The sequence below is a fragment of the Manis javanica genome, chromosome 4 (genome assembly GCF_040802235.1).
Source record: "Manis javanica isolate MJ-LG chromosome 4, MJ_LKY, whole genome shotgun sequence".
NCBI classification, from domain to species: domain Eukaryota; kingdom Metazoa; phylum Chordata; class Mammalia; order Pholidota; family Manidae; genus Manis; species Manis javanica.
In genome coordinates this window covers 167,980,061-167,999,881 of record NC_133159.1, presented here as the reverse complement: position 1 = coordinate 167,999,881, position 19,821 = coordinate 167,980,061, and the positions used below count along the sequence as shown (strand labels likewise).

At 40.6% G+C, this 19,821-nt stretch overlaps 1 protein-coding gene and 1 pseudogene across 6 annotated transcripts; both read right to left on the bottom strand.

Annotated features, from left to right (window-relative positions):
• Nucleotides 1-499: 499 nt before the first annotated feature.
• On the bottom strand, nucleotides 500-3,216 carry LOC118968119 (leucine-rich repeat-containing protein 37B-like; annotated as a pseudogene).
• RDM1 (RAD52 motif containing 1) lies at nucleotides 500-18,668 on the bottom strand. 6 transcript variants are annotated; one of them, XR_012130821.1, is made up of 8 exons: nucleotides 18,437-18,645; nucleotides 17,910-18,089; nucleotides 15,415-15,537; nucleotides 14,891-15,059; nucleotides 13,840-13,938; nucleotides 5,098-5,183; nucleotides 2,387-3,337; nucleotides 500-2,100 (listed from the first exon to the last, which is right to left on the bottom strand). XR_012130821.1 is itself a non-coding variant. In XM_073235733.1 (7 exons), the coding sequence occupies exons 1-7, from the start codon at nucleotides 18,530-18,532 to the stop codon at nucleotides 3,227-3,229; spliced, it is 864 nt and encodes a 287-aa protein (XP_073091834.1). In that variant the 5' UTR covers nucleotides 18,533-18,645; the 3' UTR covers nucleotides 500-3,226. The 6 variants fall into 6 exon arrangements, 2 of the variants coding, with proteins under 2 accessions (XP_073091834.1, XP_073091833.1); XR_012130822.1 differs by lacking the exon at nucleotides 14,891-15,059 and having other exon boundaries at nucleotides 18,437-18,638; XM_073235733.1 differs by having other exon boundaries at nucleotides 500-3,337.
• Between the last annotated feature and the right edge of the window lie 1,153 nt (nucleotides 18,669-19,821).

The window sequence follows — 19,821 nt, the reverse complement described above, 5'->3', positions numbered from 1 at the left end:
TTAAAAGAAAGAAAAAACCAATGTGAATCTTCCACTAGCTGATGAGGGTGAAGAACCCCCTACTACCAAGCTGGGGCACATGCACTGCACGGGTTTGAAAGCCTGGGAAAACAGGCCTTGGCACCCAGCGGAGCCAGGCTCAAAGATCCCAGTATCCTGGCAACAACAAAGACCCCGTGAGAGGGGCCAGACGTGGGTGATCCTCTGCAGGCAGGACGTCAGCAGGTCGTAAATAACTGGTACGTGACGAACCAGGGAAGAGAGAGCCCTAGAATAAACTGTTATTTGATTTAATAATACTCCTTGAGGATGGTATGGTTTCCAGTTTCCAGGGACTGATGATACTGAGGAAATGAGGGAGGAAAACCTCATTTGTCCTTCTTTGCCCGCATTACCTCTGTGGAAGGAGTGGCTGCCACAGGGGATTCTGGCCTCAGCCCTGCTTTTTGTGCCTATGGCACTTGTTATTTTAATAATTATACTCTCCTTACCAGATGGCTAGAATTGGTTATGCATTTATTCATTTTAATAAGAGAAAAGTATTTTACAAGCAATGCTGAGAAGCCAATATTAGAAAATAAAAGTTGTAGGTGGCCCAGAGCAGGCTGGGGCTCACTCTGTGGTGGGGTCTTGTACCTCACTCCCCTCCCCAAGCTCTTCAGCAGCCAACTCTCAAGTCAGAACCTTCTCTGTTGGGGCTTCACCAAGCTCCCTGGGACGAGAATGCCAAGGCTTTTACTCTTGAAAGGAATAATTGCACTTTCTGTTATTTCTTCATCTTAGATAAGAATTTTAAATTATCCCTAATCTTTTACCCTCCATTCTTGTTGAAAATCTCCTCCTCATCAGAAGAATCCTTGTTATGTAGCTTCTATGCCATGTTTTTTTTGCAAGTGGCATTGAGATACATGCTGAGTAGTACGGGGATCCAGAGCTGAACCTGGAGGTTGAGCTGGGTGTTCCTGCTGCGTTGGAAAAGGTTCCATCTCCCCAGAAAAAGGCTCTGGAGGCTCAGCTGGTTGCTCCTGCAGGATTGCCGGTGGTTCTATCTCCCCTGGAGAATAAGCTGGGGTTTCCTGCTGGGTTGAAGATTCTGTCTCACTAAGGGGCCCTGGAGGCTGGGCTGAGGCCTCCTCCTGGGCTGGAGGTTCAGCTTCCCCATTAGGCTCAGAAGATTGAACTGGTGGTTCCTGTTCACTCGGAGAAGGCTCAGCCTCTGTAAGAGGCTCTGGAGGCTTAGCTGAGGTCTCTTGCTGAGTTGGAGGCTGTTCTGCCTCCTCAGGAGGTGGGGCCTCCTGCGGGATGTTGGAGATTCAACAGTAGGCTCTGGAGTTATGGTAAGCTCTACATCCACCAGGTGAAATGTAACACTGGGCAAGTCTGAATGAGCTTGATGCCAATCCACAGGTCCAGCTCCCAGCTCATCACTCACTGGAATTGGAGTTATGTCCTCATCTGGGAATTCCGGAGCTTGAGTTGGGGCTTCAAGCTGAACTGGAAAAGGTTCAACTTCCTCAGGGGGCTGTGCAGGCTGAGCAGGGACCTCCTGCTGGATTGGAGGAGGCTCGGTCTCTTCAGAGCTGAGCCAGGGCCTCTTGCTGGGCTGGAGAAGGTTCAACCTCATTAGTGACCTCTGGAGATAGGGTAACTGCCAGCTCCACAGGTTGCACGGTGACAGGGTGCAAGTTTGACTGCCGAGCTTCATTTTGACTTGGAGATGGAATGTTTACCTCATGTTGTGCTCATGGTGGAGCTGCAGCCTCCTTAGGTGACTCTGGAGGCTGAGCTGGGGCTTCCTCCTGTTCTGGAGGCTCAGCCTCCTCTGGAGTGTTTGAAGGCTCAGCTAGGGCCTCCTGTGGGTTTGCAGAACTTTCATCTTCCTTAGGGGACTCGGGTGAGATGAAGCCCCCTGTTGACGTGAGGGGGGTCTGTCTCTTCAGGGGCTCTGGATGCCGATCCTGGGAATCCACCTGGATGAAGATTCAGTCTCCTCAATTTTCTGTCCATGATGAGTGGGGACACTTTTCTTGGAGAAAGGTTCAACCTCCTCAGGGCCCCCCAGAAATTCTATAGGTAGCTTCTCCTCAGGAAAGAAGATACCTGTATTGGGATATAAATAATCATCCTGCAACTGTTGTTCTAGACATTTTCTTGCAAATTGGCTTGGAGTTCCAGTAAGAACTTTGGTAAGCTGCCAACACTGAGCTAGATCTTTCTTCAGGTTTGGAAGTGAAAAAGTAAACCTTGTTGGTTTTGAACTACGACTACCTAGAGGTGAAACAAGTATTTCAAATGACTGATCTTTGGCCTGATCTACACTTACAGTTTCAGACTTAGTTTTGATTCAGGGAGGCAGACCTGGGACCTGATTCTGCTCCCAACTTACCACCAGAACCACCTCTGGGAGACCCTGATGCTGGGTTAGCTCATCCTTCAGGTCCCGATGTGGAACAGCAAACTGCTCTGGCCCTGGGTGCAGCTCTGCAGCTGAATCCGAGTCCAGGAAAGGACCCAGAGTACAGGTCAGTTCTTGATGTGGCCCCAGCATCTGGGCTGAAGCAGAGGGCCCCAGGTAATGCTGGGGGAGTAAGCGCATGGGGTGATTCAGGAGGGAGATTAGAGGAATGCAAAGACCAGGACTCAGTTGGTCCTGGGGGGTCAGAAGTCAGCTGCACAGGGTCCAGGGCCCACTCCAGAGGCTAAGCTGCCTGGACCAGCAGCCACAATGGTTGCCACATAAGGAGAAGCCATGGGGCCCAGAAGCGCAGCAAGGACAGGGCATGCAAAGGCTCCAGGGCGCAGCAGCCCAGGCCAGTAGGGCACCAGTGCAGCACTCTGAGCCAGAGCAGAACCACTGTGACAGCTCCCTAACACTTATGCATCCTTAGCAACTGCACACCCCTCCCCTGCCTACACCCCACCATTTATTTATGACACGTTTATTTACACCACCTTTATTAGGAGAGCGCTGAGATAGGCTCTGCACCACCTGAGCAAGCCCTTTCCAAGAATTATGGGAGTCCAAGCCTCCCCTTCCCTTGCAAAGCTACAAATACCTCCTGCCAGAACCCCCTTCCCACTCAGAGAGACAGGATTCAGGCTGCACTCTGGGTGGCCCTGGATTCTGGCAGCCCAGGGGTGGTGGTGGGGTGGTTAAGAGAGGGGTCAGGGTGGAGTGGGTTCCGAGCTTCCCAAGGAAGCCACCAAGTCTGGCATCCTGGGAAATTCAAAAGTGCTCTTCCAGTCCCAGCAGTCTGAACTCTTCCTCCTCAAGGCTGAAATCTGAGAGACATTCTTCCTCCCCTTGGCCACACTGCTTCCAAGAGAAGGAGCTCACCTGCAAAATGAGCACCTGTTAGGGTGGTGGGGAGGGAAATATGCTTTACAGTTATTCTAAAATGTTGCCGTTTTCTCTGAACTCTCAATATCCATGTCTGATTATCAACTCACCACTCTATTATATAAGGACTACCGCTGACTCAGTGATGACTCCAAAATTTCTATAGGAAGGGCTCTGCGGTGAACAATTCATTCTGGGAAAGAGGGTCTGGAACCTCTCTCAGCGGTTAGTGAGTAGCCGTCTACACTGGCGTGGGAAACCCTCCCCATCCCACCGTGGCTCACCACAGCCACTCATCCAGAAGCACTAACACCACTACTTTCAGAGGTCTACCCTGTGTGCACATATGGAGACACATGGATGTTAAAGTCAGTACGTTAAATGATTTTCTTGAAATAATGTAACCAGCACCCAGTTGCTTCCTTCACAGCCCTTTTTATTGTATTTCAGTCCTTGTTTGTTGTCTGGTACAACCTCTAGCATGTAAACCCGAGAGGAGGGGTCTCATCTTACTTCCAGTGTCCAGTTACATAGTAATGGTTTTTAAATGGAATTGATTCCAAACTGGAAATGAATCTGTTGTTCATTCATTTAGAAATGAATCTATTGTTACAATCAAGTTTCTGAAATCTTTAGCTTCAATACTGAATCCCCTTCTCACAAGAAGCTAGACTTCTTAAAGCCCAAACTTGGATAAGTTTGAAGATTCCTTGACTGGTTTAAGTTGAATTTAGAAAAGTATTTTGCATAGAAAAAACTTCAAAGACCTTTTTCAGAACATAACCACCTTTTCTTTCTCTACTTCGTACCCTTCAAAACAAACTTCTCAACTTTGGCATGAGTTAAATACAGCTGACCCTTGAATAATGCAAGGATTGGGGTATTGACCCTCATGCAATAGCAAATCAGTATACAACTTTTGACTCCCCCAAAACTTAACTGCTAATAACCTACTGTTGACCATACCAATAACATAGTCAATTAACACATACTTTGTAGGTTATGTGTATTATATACTGTATTCTTACAATAAAATAAAGTAATAGTTTCAAATTATAGCAAATCTCCAAAAACTTTTTCTAATATATTTATGGGAAAAAAATCCACATATAAGTGGACCCAGGCAGTTCAAACCTGTGCAGTTCAATGGTCACATGTAATCAGAAATCTAGCCGCAAGTTAAGCTCTCAATGACATGAAACATAATTTTGGGCCCTTTTTTTTAAACATCCTATGTGTAACAACACATTAGTATTTTGTTTTAGAAATTTGGCAACTCAATCCTTAATTCAGGGCATCCATATAATTAATTTACAGAAAGGGTTTTCAGCAACATATTTCATGCAAGATATACAGGAGATGCTGAGATCTGGGTTATATACCTTATATGAAAAGTAGTTTCCAAATGCTGTAGCATAATCACACTTCATGTTATAGTTATTTTATTCCCAAATCCCTGGGATCCTGATTGAGGGAAGTCCTAAAGGCTGGTGTCCCCTCAAATATCCACAACTGTAGCAGTGCCCTGATGGTCCTCAATCCTGCTCTCCAAGTTTTAAATAAGGAGTCAGAGCCAAGGGCCAGAACTTCAGGAAAAGCTCCAGGAATTCCCTGCAATCAAAAGTAGTTGCGAAGTTTCACATTGTCCAAACAGTAATAGAGTTGACCATACATGCCAAATTTCCCCAAATCCTGCTGTTTGCTTTGAATTGTGGCTACACGGCCTATATAACCCTCAAATGTTTATCTCTACATACTTGAATTAAATCCTGCAGGTCCTCTGTGATTCTGGCATCTGTGATCTCCTCACAGGATCTATATTCCACAGCTATTTTACCACTTTCTGAAATAAAGTTAACAAGGATCAATTCAGAATTTTTCTTATTCTAAAACGTCCTATATACAACAGTAGCACCCAATACCTAGACATTCTTTTAATTTTCAAAAGCAGAAAATAAGGGCATTTTCCTAGAAGTAACCTCATCTCACACTTCAGTTTTTGTTATAACTATTTGAGGAAAAATATGTACAAAGTATCAACTGTTACAAAAAATTTTATGATCCCTTAGAGAATCTAAGGAATAATGGCATAGGATGTAAAAAGCGTGGAAACAAAAATGTTCAGTCACAGTACGATTAAATAGTAAGGTATTAGATGAGGGTCAAAGGGAGTTCAAACCTAGAGTAGAGACCCTCGGACTATAGTAGACATGTCATATTACAAGCAAGGCAAGTATCTACTCCCTGGGAACCAAAATTCCACCAGATACAATGAACAAAGCTTTGGAGAGAGAGAACATTTGACACTTAATTGGCAGAAACTGGCCCATGTACTTTATTGAAACACAACTTTCCGCAAGGCAAACTAGAGCCACAGGCTTTTTGATCTAAGGAGTTTTAAGCGTGTACAAGGACACCTAATTAGGGAGAGGTAAACAATTCAAACATTTAGTTTGGTTCTTAAAGGTTGTTACTCAGAGTTGACAGCTGATGGAGATCCTACTGGATGACCAGGTAAGTCAACCTTCACTACAAGGGCTGCCCAAGCTGGAAGGCTAAGAGCAATCCCAGGTGGGCTCTTAAAAGCAGGTAAGGTATCTGATGAGTACGCTAGGACTTCTTAGTCTCTAACTGATTCCAAAAACATAATCTAATAAATTCTCCAACAGGATAACAATGATATTTATAATGGCATACTTTGTCTGCTTACCATGTTCCAGGCATATTTCTTTTTATAGTTGATATACAATACTGGTTTCAGGTATATTAACACAGTAGTGCAACAGTTACATTATTAAATCCTCACCCCCAACTAGTGCAGTTACTATTTGTCAACATAGAAAGCTGTTACAGAACCATTGGCTATATTCTCCATGCTTACTACCCTCCTTGACCAACTTACATTATGATTTGAGATTTTTGTGCTCCTTTATCCTCATCACACTCCCCCCCTCATGGTAACCACCAGTCACTTCTCAGTGTCTATGAGTCTACTGCTCTTTTGTTAATGCTGTTCTGTTTCATTTTTAGATTCCACAAAAAAGTGAATTATATGACATTTGTCTTTCTCCACCTGGCTTATTTACTAGCATATCCTCTAGGTCCATCCATGTTGTAACGAGTAGCAGGATTTCTTTTTTACAGCTGAAAAATATTTCATTGTGTACATGTACCACCTCTTCTTTATTTATTCATCTATTGACAGAACACTTTGGTTGCTTCCATATCTTGGCATAGTAAATAATGTGGCAATAAACACAGGAGTGCATATATCTTTTTGAATCAGGGAGTTTGTTTCCTTTGGGTAAATTCCTAGAAGTGGAATTACTGGGTCATACGATATTTCTATTTTTAGTGTTTTGAGGAACCTCCATATTGCTTTCCCCATTGGCTGCACCAATTTACATGCCCATCAACAGTGTAGGGGGAGTCCCTTTTCTCCCCATCCTCACCAACACTTGTTATTTCTTATCTTTTGGATGGCAGCCATTCTAACTGGTGTGAGGTGGTATCTCATTGTGGTTTTTATTTGCATTTCCCTGATGCTTAGTGATAAGGAGCATCTTTTCATGTGCCTGTGGGCCATCTGTATTTCTTCCTTAGAAAAACGTCTGTTCAGGTCCCCTGCCCATTTTTCAATTGGGCTCCTTGGTTTTTTGTTTGTTTTTGGTATTAATTTGTATGAGTTCTTTATATATTTTGGACATTAACGCTTCATCAGATAAATCATTTATGAATATATTCTCCCAGACTGTAGGTTGCCTTTTTGTTCTATTATTGGTGTCCTTTGCTGTACAGCTTTTTAGTTTGATGTAGTCCCACTTGTTCATTTTTTATTAAGGTACCACTGAAATACACTCATGTGAAGGTTTCACAAGAAAAACAATGTGGTTATTACATTCACCCTTATTATCGAGTTGTCCCCTATACTCCATTGCAGTCACTGTTCATCAGTGTAGTAAGATGCCAGAGTCCCTATTTGTCTTCTCTGAGCTACACCATCATCCCCGTGACCCCACACACACCATGTGCACCAATCATGATACTGCACCATCCCCTTCTCCCTCCCTTTCCACCCACCCTCTCCCACCTCTCCCCTTTGGTAACCACTAGTCCCTTCTTGGAGTCTGTGAGTCTACTGCTTTTTTGTTCCTTCAATTTTGCTTCATTGTTATACTCCACAAATGAGGGAAATCATTTGGTATTTGTCTTTCTCTGCCTGACTTATTTCACTAAGCATAATACCTCCTAGCTTCACCCATGTTGTTGCAAATGGTACGATTTGTTTCTTTCTAATGACTGAGTAGTATTCCATTGTGTATATGGTACCACATCTTCTTTATCCATTCATCTACTGATGGACACTTAGGTTGCTTCCATATCTTGGAAATAGTGCTGTAATAAACATAGTGGTGCATATGTCTTTTTGAATCTGAGTTGTTTTCTTTGGGTAAATTCCTAGGAGTGGAATTTCCTGGTCAAATGGTATTTCTATTTTTAGTTTTTTGAGGAAACCTCCATGTTGCTTTCCATAATGGCTGAACTAGTTTACATTCCCACCAGCAGTATAGGAGGATTCCCCTTTCTCTGCATCCTCACCAGCATTTGTTGTTCCTAGTCTTTTCTATGTTGGCCATCCTAACTGGTGTGAGTTGATATCCCATTGTGGTTTTAATTTGCATTTCCCTGATAATTAACAATGTGGAGCATCTTTTCATATGCCTGTTGGACATCTGAATTTCTTCTTTGGAGAAGTGTCTGTTCATATCCTCCATCCATTTTTTAATAGGGTAATTTGCTTTTTGGGTGTTGAGATATGTGAGTTCTTTATATATTTTGGATGTTAACCCCTTGTTGGGTATGTCGTTTACAAATATATTCTCCCATACTGTAGGATGCCTTTTTGTTCTGCTGATGGTGTCCTTTGCTGTACAAAAGACTTTTAGCTTGATGTAGTCCCATTTGTTCATTTTTTATTTTGTTTCCCTTGCCCAAGGAGATGCGTTCAGGAAAAAGTTGCTCATGTTTATATTCTAGAGATATTTGCCTATCTTTTCTTCTAAGAGTTTTATGGTTTCATGACTTACATTCAGGTCTTTGATCTATTTCAATTTTACTTCTGTGTACAGGGTTAGACAATGATCCAGTTTCATTCTCTTGCAATGTAGCTGTCCAGTTTTGCCAACACCAGTTGTTGAAGAGGCTGTCCTTTCCCCATTGTATATCCATGGCTCCTTTATCACATATTAATTGACCATATATGCTTGGGTTTGTATCAGGGCTCTCTATTCTGTTCCATTGGTCTATGGATCTGTTCTTGTGCCAGTTCCAAATTGTCTCAATTACTATGGCTTTGTAGTAGAGCTTGAAGTTGGGGAGCATAGTCCCTCCTGCTTTATTCTTCCTTCTCAGAATTGCTTTGGCTATTCAGGGTCTTTTGTGGTTCCATATGAATTCCAAATAGAACACTATTTGCTCTATCTTGATAGGGATTGCATTGAGTCTGTAGATTGTTTTAGGCAGGATGGCCATTTTGACATATTAATTCTTCCTATCCATGAGCATGGGATGTGTTTCCATTTACTGGAATCTTCTTTAATTTCTTTCATGAGTGTCTTGTAGTTTTCAGAGTACAGGTCTTTTGCTTCCTTACTTAGGTTTATTCCTAGGTATTTTATTCTTTTTGATGCAATTGTGAATGGAATTGTTTTCCTTATTTCTCTTTATGCTAGTTAATTGTTAGTGTATAAGAATGCAACAGATTTCTGTGTATTGATTTTGTATCCTGCAACTTTGTTGAAGTCAGATATTAGATCAGTAGTTTTGGAGTGGATTCTTTGGGGTTTTTTATGTACAATATCATGTCATCTGCAAACAGGGCCAGTTTGACTTGTTCCTTGCCAATCTGGATGCCTTTTATTTCTTTGTGTTGTCTTATTGCCATGGCTAGGGCCTCCAGAACTATGTTGAATAAAAGTGGGGAGAGTGGGCATCCTTGTCTTGTTCCCTATCTTAAAGGAAAAGTTTTCAGGTTCTTGCTGCTAAGTATGATTTTGGCTGTGGGTTTGTCATATATGGCCTTTATTATGTTGAGGTACTTGCCCTCAATACCCATTTTGTTTAGAGTTTTTATCATGAATGGATGTTGAATTTTGTCGAATGCTTTTTCAGCATCTGTGGAGATGATCATGTGGTTTTTGTCCTTTTTTGTTGATGTGGTGGATGATGTTGATGGATTTTCTAATGTTATACCATCCTTGCATTCCTGGAATAAATCCTACTTGATTGTGATGGATGATCTTTTTGATGTATTTTTGAATTCGATTTGCTAATATTTTGTTGAGTGTTTTTGCATCTATGTTTATCAGGGATATTGGTCTGTAATTTTCCTTTTTTGTGGTGTCTTTGCCTGGTTTTGGTATTAGAGTGATGCTGGCCTCATAGAATGAGTTTGGGGGTATTCCCTCCTCTTCTACTTTTTGGAAAACTTTAAAGAGGATGGAAATTAAGTCTTCACTAAATGTTTGATAAAATTCAGCACTGAAACCATCTAGTCCAGGCGTTTTGTTCTTGGGTAGTGTTTTGATTACCAATCGAATTTCCTTGCTGGCAATTGGTCTATTCAGATTTTCTTTCTTCCTGGGTCAGCCTTGGAATGTTCTATTTTTCTAGAAAGTGGTCCTTTTCTTCTAGGTTATCCAGTTTGTTAGCATATAATTTTTCATAGTATTCTCTCATAATTCTCTATTTCTGTGGTGTCAATAGTGATTTTTCCTTTTCTCATTTCTGATTCTGTTTATGTGTGTAGACTCTCTTTTTTTCTTGATAAAGTCTGGCTAGGGGTTTATCTATTTTGTTTATTTTCTCGAAGAACCAGCTCCTGCTTTCATTGATTCTATTGTTTTATTCTTCTGATCTCATTTATTTCTGCTCTAATGTTTATTATGTCCCTCCTTCTACTGACTTTGGGCCTCATTTGTTCTTTTTCTAGTTTCATTAACTGTGAGTTTAGACTGTTCATATGGGATTTTTCTTCTTTCCTGAGGTAGGCCTATATTGCAATATATTTCCCTCTTAGCATGGCCTTTGTTGCATCCAAAAGATTTTGCAGTGTTGAATTATTGTTGTCATTTGTCTCCATGTATTGCTTGATCTCTGTTTTTATTTGGTCATTGGTCCATTGATTATTTAGGAGCATGTTATTAAGCCTCCATGTGTTTGTGGGATTTAGTTCTGTGTAATTTTTCTCTGTGTAATTTATTTCTGGTTTCATAGTTTTGTAGTCCAAGAAGCTGGTTGGTACAATTTCAATCTTTTTGAATTTTACTGAGGCTCTTTTTGTGGCCTAGTATATGATCTATTCTTGAAAATATTCCATGTTCACTTGAGAAGAATGTGTACCCTGTTGCTTTTGGATGGAGTGTTCTGTAGATGTCCATTAGGTCCATCTGTTCTAATACGTTGTTCAGTGTCTCTGTCTCCTTTTTTATTTTCTGTCTGGTTGATCTGTCCTTTGGAGTGAGTGGTGTGTTGAAGTCTCCTAAAGTGAATGAATTGCACTCTATTTCCCCCTTTAATTGTTAGTATTTGTTTCACATATGTAAGTGATCCTGTGTTGGGTGCATAGATATTTATAATAGTTATATCCTCTTGTTGGGCTGACCTCTTTATCATTGTGATGTCCTTGTCTCGTTACTTTCTTTATTTTGAAGTCTATTCTGTCTCATACAAGTACTGCAACTCCTGCTTTTTTCTCCCTATTACTTGCAAGAAATATCTTTTTCCATCCCTTTACTTTCAGTCTGTGTATGTCTTTGAGTTTGAAGTTAAGTCTCTTGTAGGCAGCATATAGATGGGTCATTTTTTTATACATTCAGTGACTCTATGTCTTTTGATTGGTGCATTCAGACCATTTACATTTAGGGTGATTATCAATTGGTCTATGTACTTACTGCCATTGCAGTCCTTAGATTCGTGGTTACCAAAGGTTCAAGGGTAATTCTCTTACTATCTAACAGTATAATTATAACTGACTTGCTATACTACAAACACAACCTAAACGTTCTTTTTTTTCCTCCTCCATTCTCTATATATTAGGTATCATATTCTGTACTCTTTTTCTATACCTTGAATGACTTTGGAGGTAGTTGATTTGATTTTGCTTCTGCTTAGTAATTAATTGTTCTTTCTTTACTGTGGCTTTATTTCACCTGGTGACAGCTATTCAGCCTTAGGAACACTTCCATCTATAGCAGTCCCTCCAAAATATACTGTAGAAGTGGTTTGTGGGAGGTAAATTCTCAGCTTTTGCTTTTCTGAAAATTGTTTAATGCCTCCTTCAAATTTAAATGATAACCTTGCCAGGTAGAGTATTCTTGGTTCAAGGCCCTTCTGCTTCATTGCATTCAATATATCATGCCACTCCCTTCTGTCCTGTAAGGTTTCTGTTGAGAAGTCTGATGATAGCCTGATGGGTTTTCCTTTGTATGTGATCTTTTTTCTCTCTCTAGCTGCTTTTAAAAGTCTGTCCTTATCCTTGATCTTTGCCATTTTAATTATTATATATCTTGGTGTTGTCCTCCTTGGGTCCCTTGTGCTGGGAGTTCTGTGCACCTCCATGGCCTGAGAGACTATCTCCTTCCCAGATTGGGAAGTTTTCAGCAATTACCTCCTCAGACACTTTCTATCCCTTTTTCCCTCTTCTTCTTCTGGTACCCCTATAATGTGAATATTGCTGTTTGGCCACACAGTTCTCTCAATATTCTTTCATTCTTAGAGATCCTTTTTTCTCTCTGTGCCTCAGCTTATTTGTATTCCTCTTCTCTAATTTCTATTCCATTTATCATCTCTACTACATCTAATCTGCTTTTAAATCCCTCCATTGTATGTTTCATTTCAGATATGGAATTTAATGATTGCATCTCTGCTCTAAATTTGTCCCTGAGGTCTTGAATATTTTTCTGTACCTCCATGAGCATGTTTATGATTTTTATTTTGAACTCCCTTTCAGGAAGATTGGTGAGTTCAGTTTCCCTTCATCCTTTTTCTGGTGTTTGTGAAATTTTGGCTTGAATCTGGTTCCTTTGACATTTCATATTTGTATGTGGTGCCCTCTAGTGCCCAGAAGCTCTAGTCCCTGGAGCTGCTCAGTCCCTGGAGCGATGTCAGGGGTCACAGGGAAGCGGTGCTGGTTCCGTTTTGTGAGGGCTGCTGTGTTCTCCAGTTGTATGCAGTCTGGCGCAGCCTTCTTTCCTGTTGCCCTTTTAGGATTACTTGTATTAACTATATTTTCATATCATATGTGGTTTTTGGAGAAGTTCTCTGTCTCACCTCTCATGCCATCTTTAATACTTTCCCCACTTGTTCATTTTTGACTTTGTTTCCCTTGCCCAGGGAGATATGTCCGGAAAAAATTTGCTCATGGATACATTAAAGAGATATTTGCCTGTTTCTTTTAAAAGTTTTATGGTTTCATGTCATAACATATTTAGGTCTTTAATCTACTTCAAGTTTACTTTTGTGTATGGGGTTAGAAAATAATCCAGTTTCATTATCTTCCATGCAGCTGTCCAGTTTCCCAACACCATTTATTGAAGAGACTTTTTCCCACCATATAGTCATGGCTACTTTATCATTTATTAATCAACCATATATGGGTGGGTTTATATCTGAGCTCTCCATTCTATTTCATTGATATATGGGTCTGTTCTTGAGCCAGTACCATACTGTTTTGATTACTATAGTTTTGTAATATAGCTTCAAGTCAGAGAGCATAAACCCCCAGCTTTCTTCTTTCTCAAGATTGTTTTGGCTATCTGGGGTCTTTAGTGGTTCCATATGAATTTTAAGATTATTTGCTCTAGTTCACTGAAAAATGTCATTGGTATTTTGATAGGGATTGCATCGAATCTCTAAATTGCTTTTGGCAGAATGGCCATTTTGACAATGTTAATTCTTCCTATGTGTGAGCATGGGACAGAGTGGCTTCTTTCAGGCGTATTTCTAAGATTTTACATTAATCTAATTTACTCTTATTATCTATCTCCTGTGATGTAAGCTGAATTACTAACCCTATTTTGCAGATAAAGAAATTGCAGCTTAGAGATGTTAAATACCGTCAAATCTCTCTGGCTATAAAACCTAAAATTGCATAAGAAACCTAAGGAACAGAGTTAGCACTCAAACCCAGTGTCCAAAGCTTATAATCACTATACTACTCTGGCAAAATTGAGAAAGAAGAACTGGATCAAACACTTACTTTCTGTGTGAACTGAGGCAAGTCATTCTACATGTATACAATGGGTACAATAATATTTGCTGTCATTTTTCTCATAAATGCCACAAAAGAAGAAATTTGAGACTGTTACTGTGAAAGCATTTGGCAACTAAAAGAATATGGAGTGCTTTAGACATTATTTTCATCCAATTAACTTTCCAAAATGAGTTTATTTGCTCACTGAAACTCAAGTACTTCAAGAAAAATAAAAAAGAAATCTTACCTAAAACCACAATCAACAGTTTCTGGAATGCATCTGACATAGCCTTCTGAATAGCAAGCTTCTGGACTGTCTTCCTTCCCATAAGCAATGATAAGGGCCCTAAATCCAACCCAAACAAACGGATTTAAATGTCCATCTGAACAATAATTGATTTTTATGCTGTATGTTTAAAAGTAAAAATGTATCCATGATTCTTAGATCATTAACTTAGCAATTACAGGAAGGTACAACACAAAGGTATAGTTCAATAACTCTGCTGCAGGTATATCCTGGCAGGGCACATTTTTACTGCCCCAGTCTATTTTGGGAGTTCTTGAAGTATTAGAAGGGAGATGCAAGCAAAGAACATGGCTCAATCCTCACATCACACAGATTTCAAATGGACAAGCAAAAACTACATTCCAACAGACCTTACGGTCCTGTGCATCAAAAGCTGGAATCACACAGTGAGAAAGGGTTTGGTGGTAGCGCAAGATGATCTGGTCTCTCCCTGTGCATCACCCCCAAGAGCTTACCCCATTTCATTTGCTAACAGCCCTACCTCTGCCTTAAAACCCTAAGCCTGAGTGCCATATTCTTGGAAGAAACTCAGTAGCAACTGGAATATCCTTTCTAGGTCCTTTCTATATGTGAATAGATAGTGAATATAGAACACCCTTTCTGTATTTGACTTTATTTTGTTAAAGCCCTTTCACAGGAGGCAAAGGACTAAACATTTACACGAGAGTTTATTTAACTCTTTAGATGATGATTTTGCTGGGATAATTGAAGGCTCAAAGAGATCTGTTTTTGAAGGACTATTTTAGCACAAGAAAATTCTTAACCAAAAATTATTTCCCCCTTCAAAGCTTCTTGGAAGAAGTCAGTTCAAAATTATAAATTTAAAAGTTCTGTCAGATATTGTCTAAGATAAAAACTCATATTGTAAGACAGGAAAACTCTGCCCAGGGCTTTAAGCTTCGCGAGGAGAAGACTTGATGATGTACTGAAGAGTTTTAAAAAGGAGAGACTCTCCCTGCCTGCCTCCCCACCCCACACTCTGGAAACAGACCTTCTTCCAGCTTATCCAAAGGTTCCTCAGCCACACCAACTCCAGGACTCCTGCACTCATAGAATGGCAATACCACCTCTAAAGCACAGAAGAACTTCAGGCTTTGCTTCTGCAGTGGTGCAACAGTATCTTCATTATCTGTTTCTTCAAGGTCAGATAGATCCTGAAGCTGTTAGGATTTTGAATTAGAGACCTTCCCTGGGATCTCAATGTAGACTTCACAATGTTTTATTAGAAATAAAAACTAAATTCCAGCAATTCCAGCTAACAAATTGAGGTGTCTTACGGCTTCAAAAATCAAAAAAGACTTTCAAATGAATTACTAGATATAGACAACTATTTTTTAGTATATGCTATACAAATACTGGAGAGAATTATGGACACTGCCACCCATGTCATTGAGATTATTAATTCTAGGTGGCAGGCCAATGCTCAGATACTTTTACTTAGAGGCCTCTCACATCTCCTCCCCACAATCCAGTTTATTCTTCTCTGGCTAGTCAAAGAAAATCTACAGAGTTTACCTTGATGATCCTTTTTGACCATCCATTGAAACCAAAGTAGTAATTTGCCAATTCTTGGCATCGGAAGCTATTTAGAGCAAGGGCTTGATGTTGAATTGCCTTGTGTCTGGTGCCCAGATGAACCTAGAGACATAAAGATAGACCTAAAGATATCATAATGTGCCACAGAGACTTATTTTGGATACATCTAAGATCTATCATACCAATTTTATAGTGTGGATACAACATTTTAAGTAATGAGTTCATTGTAAGTCCTAAATAAATGTTATTATTTTTAAGCCACAGTACTTTTCTGCATCATTTCCAGGGCCCTGATTATTTGGAAGGTTTTTCTGATGTCTGGTGGTGAGTGGTGATGAGAAAAATGAAAGAAACCTGCAGAAGCAAATTATAGGTTGTGAGTAAGCAAAGGAAGTAAATTGTTTTAGTCACCTCATCCTGTAGCTCCTGCCTGTGAATATGGTCAGAACAGATTAAGATGGACCTGCCACTGAGGTAGGACCTTAATCTATAGCCAGCCACTTCCCAAATTACTAAGAAGGGTTAGTATTACATACCTTTATGAATTTTATAAGCAACTAAAACAATTAAGGGCTCATGTGCATTAAGAAGCTTCTTTGAGATTCCAAACATCTCCATTGTTTACTCTCTAAATAACTTTTATTACTGTGAATTTCTTAATTATCAGTTCTTTCTTAAATGTGTATTTCAATTTTAAACAGGGTGCAATATATGAATATATTCATAAAAATTCAAATAATAAAATAAAGTCAAGGCATTATTAATCTGTTATTTATTTGTTTGTGCATCTTCCTATTATCACTAGTTATAAGCTCCTTAAGTGCATGAAGGAACCATCTTATTTTTTTCTCATTTCCAGAATCAAGCAGAGGTCTTGGCATACAGTAGGAAACTGATGATCTGTTGATTGAGTGAATGAATGAATAAATAAGAAAATGAAATTACTTTCTCCCCCTGAAGCTGCCTGCTAGGAAGGAGAAATGAACACTATTTTTAAATGTTGAGTGCTGCTGGGAGATAGCCTAAAGGGTGAGCCACAGGCGAGCTATTCTGGACAACTAGGAAGCTTAAGAGCTCTGAGCCTCTGGGTAGTAAAGACAGTTGGCACCTTGGATAACCTTGCCACAGTTCTTGCTGACAACCATTTTCTTTCATGCTATTGAAAACAAAACAAACAAAACACCTCCCTCAGATGCCTTAGGTCTTTGCCTTTATTTTTCTTTTCTGTATTTATAAAAGGCAAAAAAGACAGGAACTCTGTATACTTGCCAAAGTGTAGAAGAACACATAAACTAGGTAACAATTTCTAGGGAGTGGGGTGGGTAGATTAGTAACCCAAAGCTCTGTGTTAAGTAAAGAAAGAAATCTAATATGAATGCCCTCTCAACTACATATTGAGTTGTAGAACATTTCCTTCATCATTCTATCAGTGATGGGCTTTATGCTGTGAAAATCTCAAAATCCAAACCTTACGAAATGGTCTTAATGTCCAGTGAAAGAAAAAAAGCTCATTACTCATAACTGATACCAAGTAATTGTTTCATAATCTTTCCAATACCATCTGTAATATCTGAGTGGCTATGTGAAACTGTCACAGGCTAGAAGCAAGCAGATCATAGTCTTCAAATTAAAGAATGTCTGACAGGCAATCATTGCGATCACAGGGAATAGAGCCAGGATTGAAGGGGTGTTCAACAGGGTACAGAAGTGGAGTCACATCTGAGGAAAGTTATCAAATTTGATCCAGGTTAAATCAATGAGGAAAGGAATATAGTAAGAATAGGCATCTAGGTCAGCAGCAAATAACCGGATCAAGAACAATCTGAGAAGGTTTATGAAAACATACAAGCATAAAGTGAAATGTTTGGGAAATCTAAGCTTCACTCATTTATTTAAAGGAATTGAAATGGTCCTTGATAAAGGAATGATGGTTGAATTGAGATGCAAAATGAAATATAATTCTGGAGCTCTGGGAAAGTAAAATTGGATCTATGGAATATGGTTTCTACAATGCAATAAAGAACACTTTAACTGTTTTCTGGGCACTGAAGGCAGTTCTGAATAGGCAGTTTGAGAGTGATGATTATGACGATGAAGCCTCTTTTATGTTACAGCTGATGAAAGAGTTCGTCAAGCTCACACATTTTAAATCCACATAACAGTAAACATAAGCAAGAAATGTCTTGTGAGGATTTCTTAAGAGGTTAGCGTAAAATGACATGGGGTATAACATCAGTATGTTCAGGTTTGACCTCTGGCTTCCAGTTATTGTCATGAACCTTAAGTTACTTAACCATCCTGAGTTCAAGTTTCTTCATCTAAAAAATAAGGGGGAGGGGGAGAACCAAAAGATCAGTGCAGCAATGCACCTACAAGCATTCTGTAAACCAGAGTCCTGTACAAATGCGAGCCTATTAATTACTGAATTCAGCACTTCACCCCCGTAGAGCTAGGAATTCCATATTTGGACCCACCTTCACTGGAGATTTCTGAAAAAGCTGCTCCTGGTCACATGCCTTTTGGGCTCTGCGGGCATCCCTCGCCGAGTAAAACTTGATGATGGCATAGAAACCAGGACGGGCCACTGCAGCGTTTGGGAAGACTCGGACCGAATACAGAAGACCAAACTGGGAGAATACTGTGAACAGAGAATGCTGTGGGGGGGGCCCACGCTAAGTAAGTACATGAAATTTCACGCCCAGAAAACAAAACTGCCCGTTCCCCCATATTCCCCAGGTAATTGTGGAGAGGGTGCAACTCAAAACACTTCTTTCATGAACAAGCGTTTTTTCCTCTGAAATCCTAGGATTCGAGAAGCATTAGAAGGCAACATGTGCTGTTGAGAGTTTCCTCTCAAAAATCCGCCGGGGCCACCTGACTGCTGAGGATCCCTCCAGAACTGACTCCTCTCGGCGGGGAGGACTACGGCGGGACTCCGGAAGTCCTGGTCACCGGAGGGGGCGGCCTTCCCCATCCCTCCCTCCACCCTAGCCCGGCTCACATGCAAGGCCTCAGCCGTGGGTCCAGGGCTCAGCTCCCACACCAGTAAGGTTTTGTCATTCCCGGTGGGAACCGCAAAAGGTACCAACTCCGCCATGCTTCTTCAGACACTGCGCATCCGCGGCTAAGGCTCAGACTGCACTGCGCCTGCGCAAGGTGAGCCCGCGCTTTTGAAAGAGGATCATGCGCGGGGCGGGGCCACTGAGACTGCTCCCTCTCCCCGCCCACTCTGGGCGGGTCTCTGCCTCTAGTTTTCCCTCATGCAGCCCCACTGCCCCCAAAGTCAAGAGTTTAGCACTTCTATTGAGTTGCATTTTTACGGTAGAGTCTAAAGGGTGAGCTGACAGGATCAGAGGATACGGATGTATATCTCTAGCAATCAGCTTTATCTTCACTTCCAAAGACTTAGGAGTACTAGCAATTAATCCTCACCTTCTGAACTTAAAACATTTAAATTTCCCGACAGTGTGTGAGAAAAGACCACCAGAGATGGAATCCTTTGGGTGTTTTGAGTTTTAAATATGCAAATCAAAGTATCACTCATTAAACCATTAGCAGTTTAACACGAAATCCTTAAGAATTCCCTGATTTTCCTACGTGATTCTGTTGAACTTGTGTGTGTGTGTGTGTGTGTGTGTGTGTGTGTGTGTGTGTGTGTGTGCGCGTGCTTGTGGGGGTGGTATGATGTGGGAGGTTGGGAGGCAGGGTGAGAGAGAGATTTGAAAAAATCAGTAGATCCAAATAGGGGCCCAACATTGGAGTTCATGGTGCCGAAAAAGGGCTGTTCAAGGCAGCCTAATAGCTATTTTGCAGAGGAGCAAACTGAAAGGGAAAATAAATTCTAAAGATCCTTATTTTAATTCTAGAATGTTAAGAAAAGAACATTTTCATGAAATCTATTATTATCTTATTATCCTACCATCTTATTATCCTACAAGTATGACCTTCCTTTAATTTTGATACTAAAAATTGTGTTATGAAGAGATGCTGATAGAGAATAGCTGGCATAATACTTGGGCATTAAAATAGAAAGTCTTACCATGGTCTTAATTTTTTTGACATTTTACTGGTCTGTGAAATCCAGAAGTCTGGGAATCTGAATAGTCAAATCTCTCATTTTATAGTTAAAGCAATTAAGGCATAGAAGGAGGAACATGAGTGGCCCAGGAAAACACTACAATGTATACAGAACTGATGGTGGGTATGTGCAGGCCATTCCTCCAACTGCTCCTTATCTGCCTTTGCAGGTCCTAAAGCAGGTTCTACTCCACCTGAACACCTTCCAAGCATTCAGATCCTATCCAGAGAACCCTTAAAAAATCATCTAGATTCTAGCCCATTCTCCCAATGTACCCCCAAATCATTGGCACCTGGCACCATCTCTCC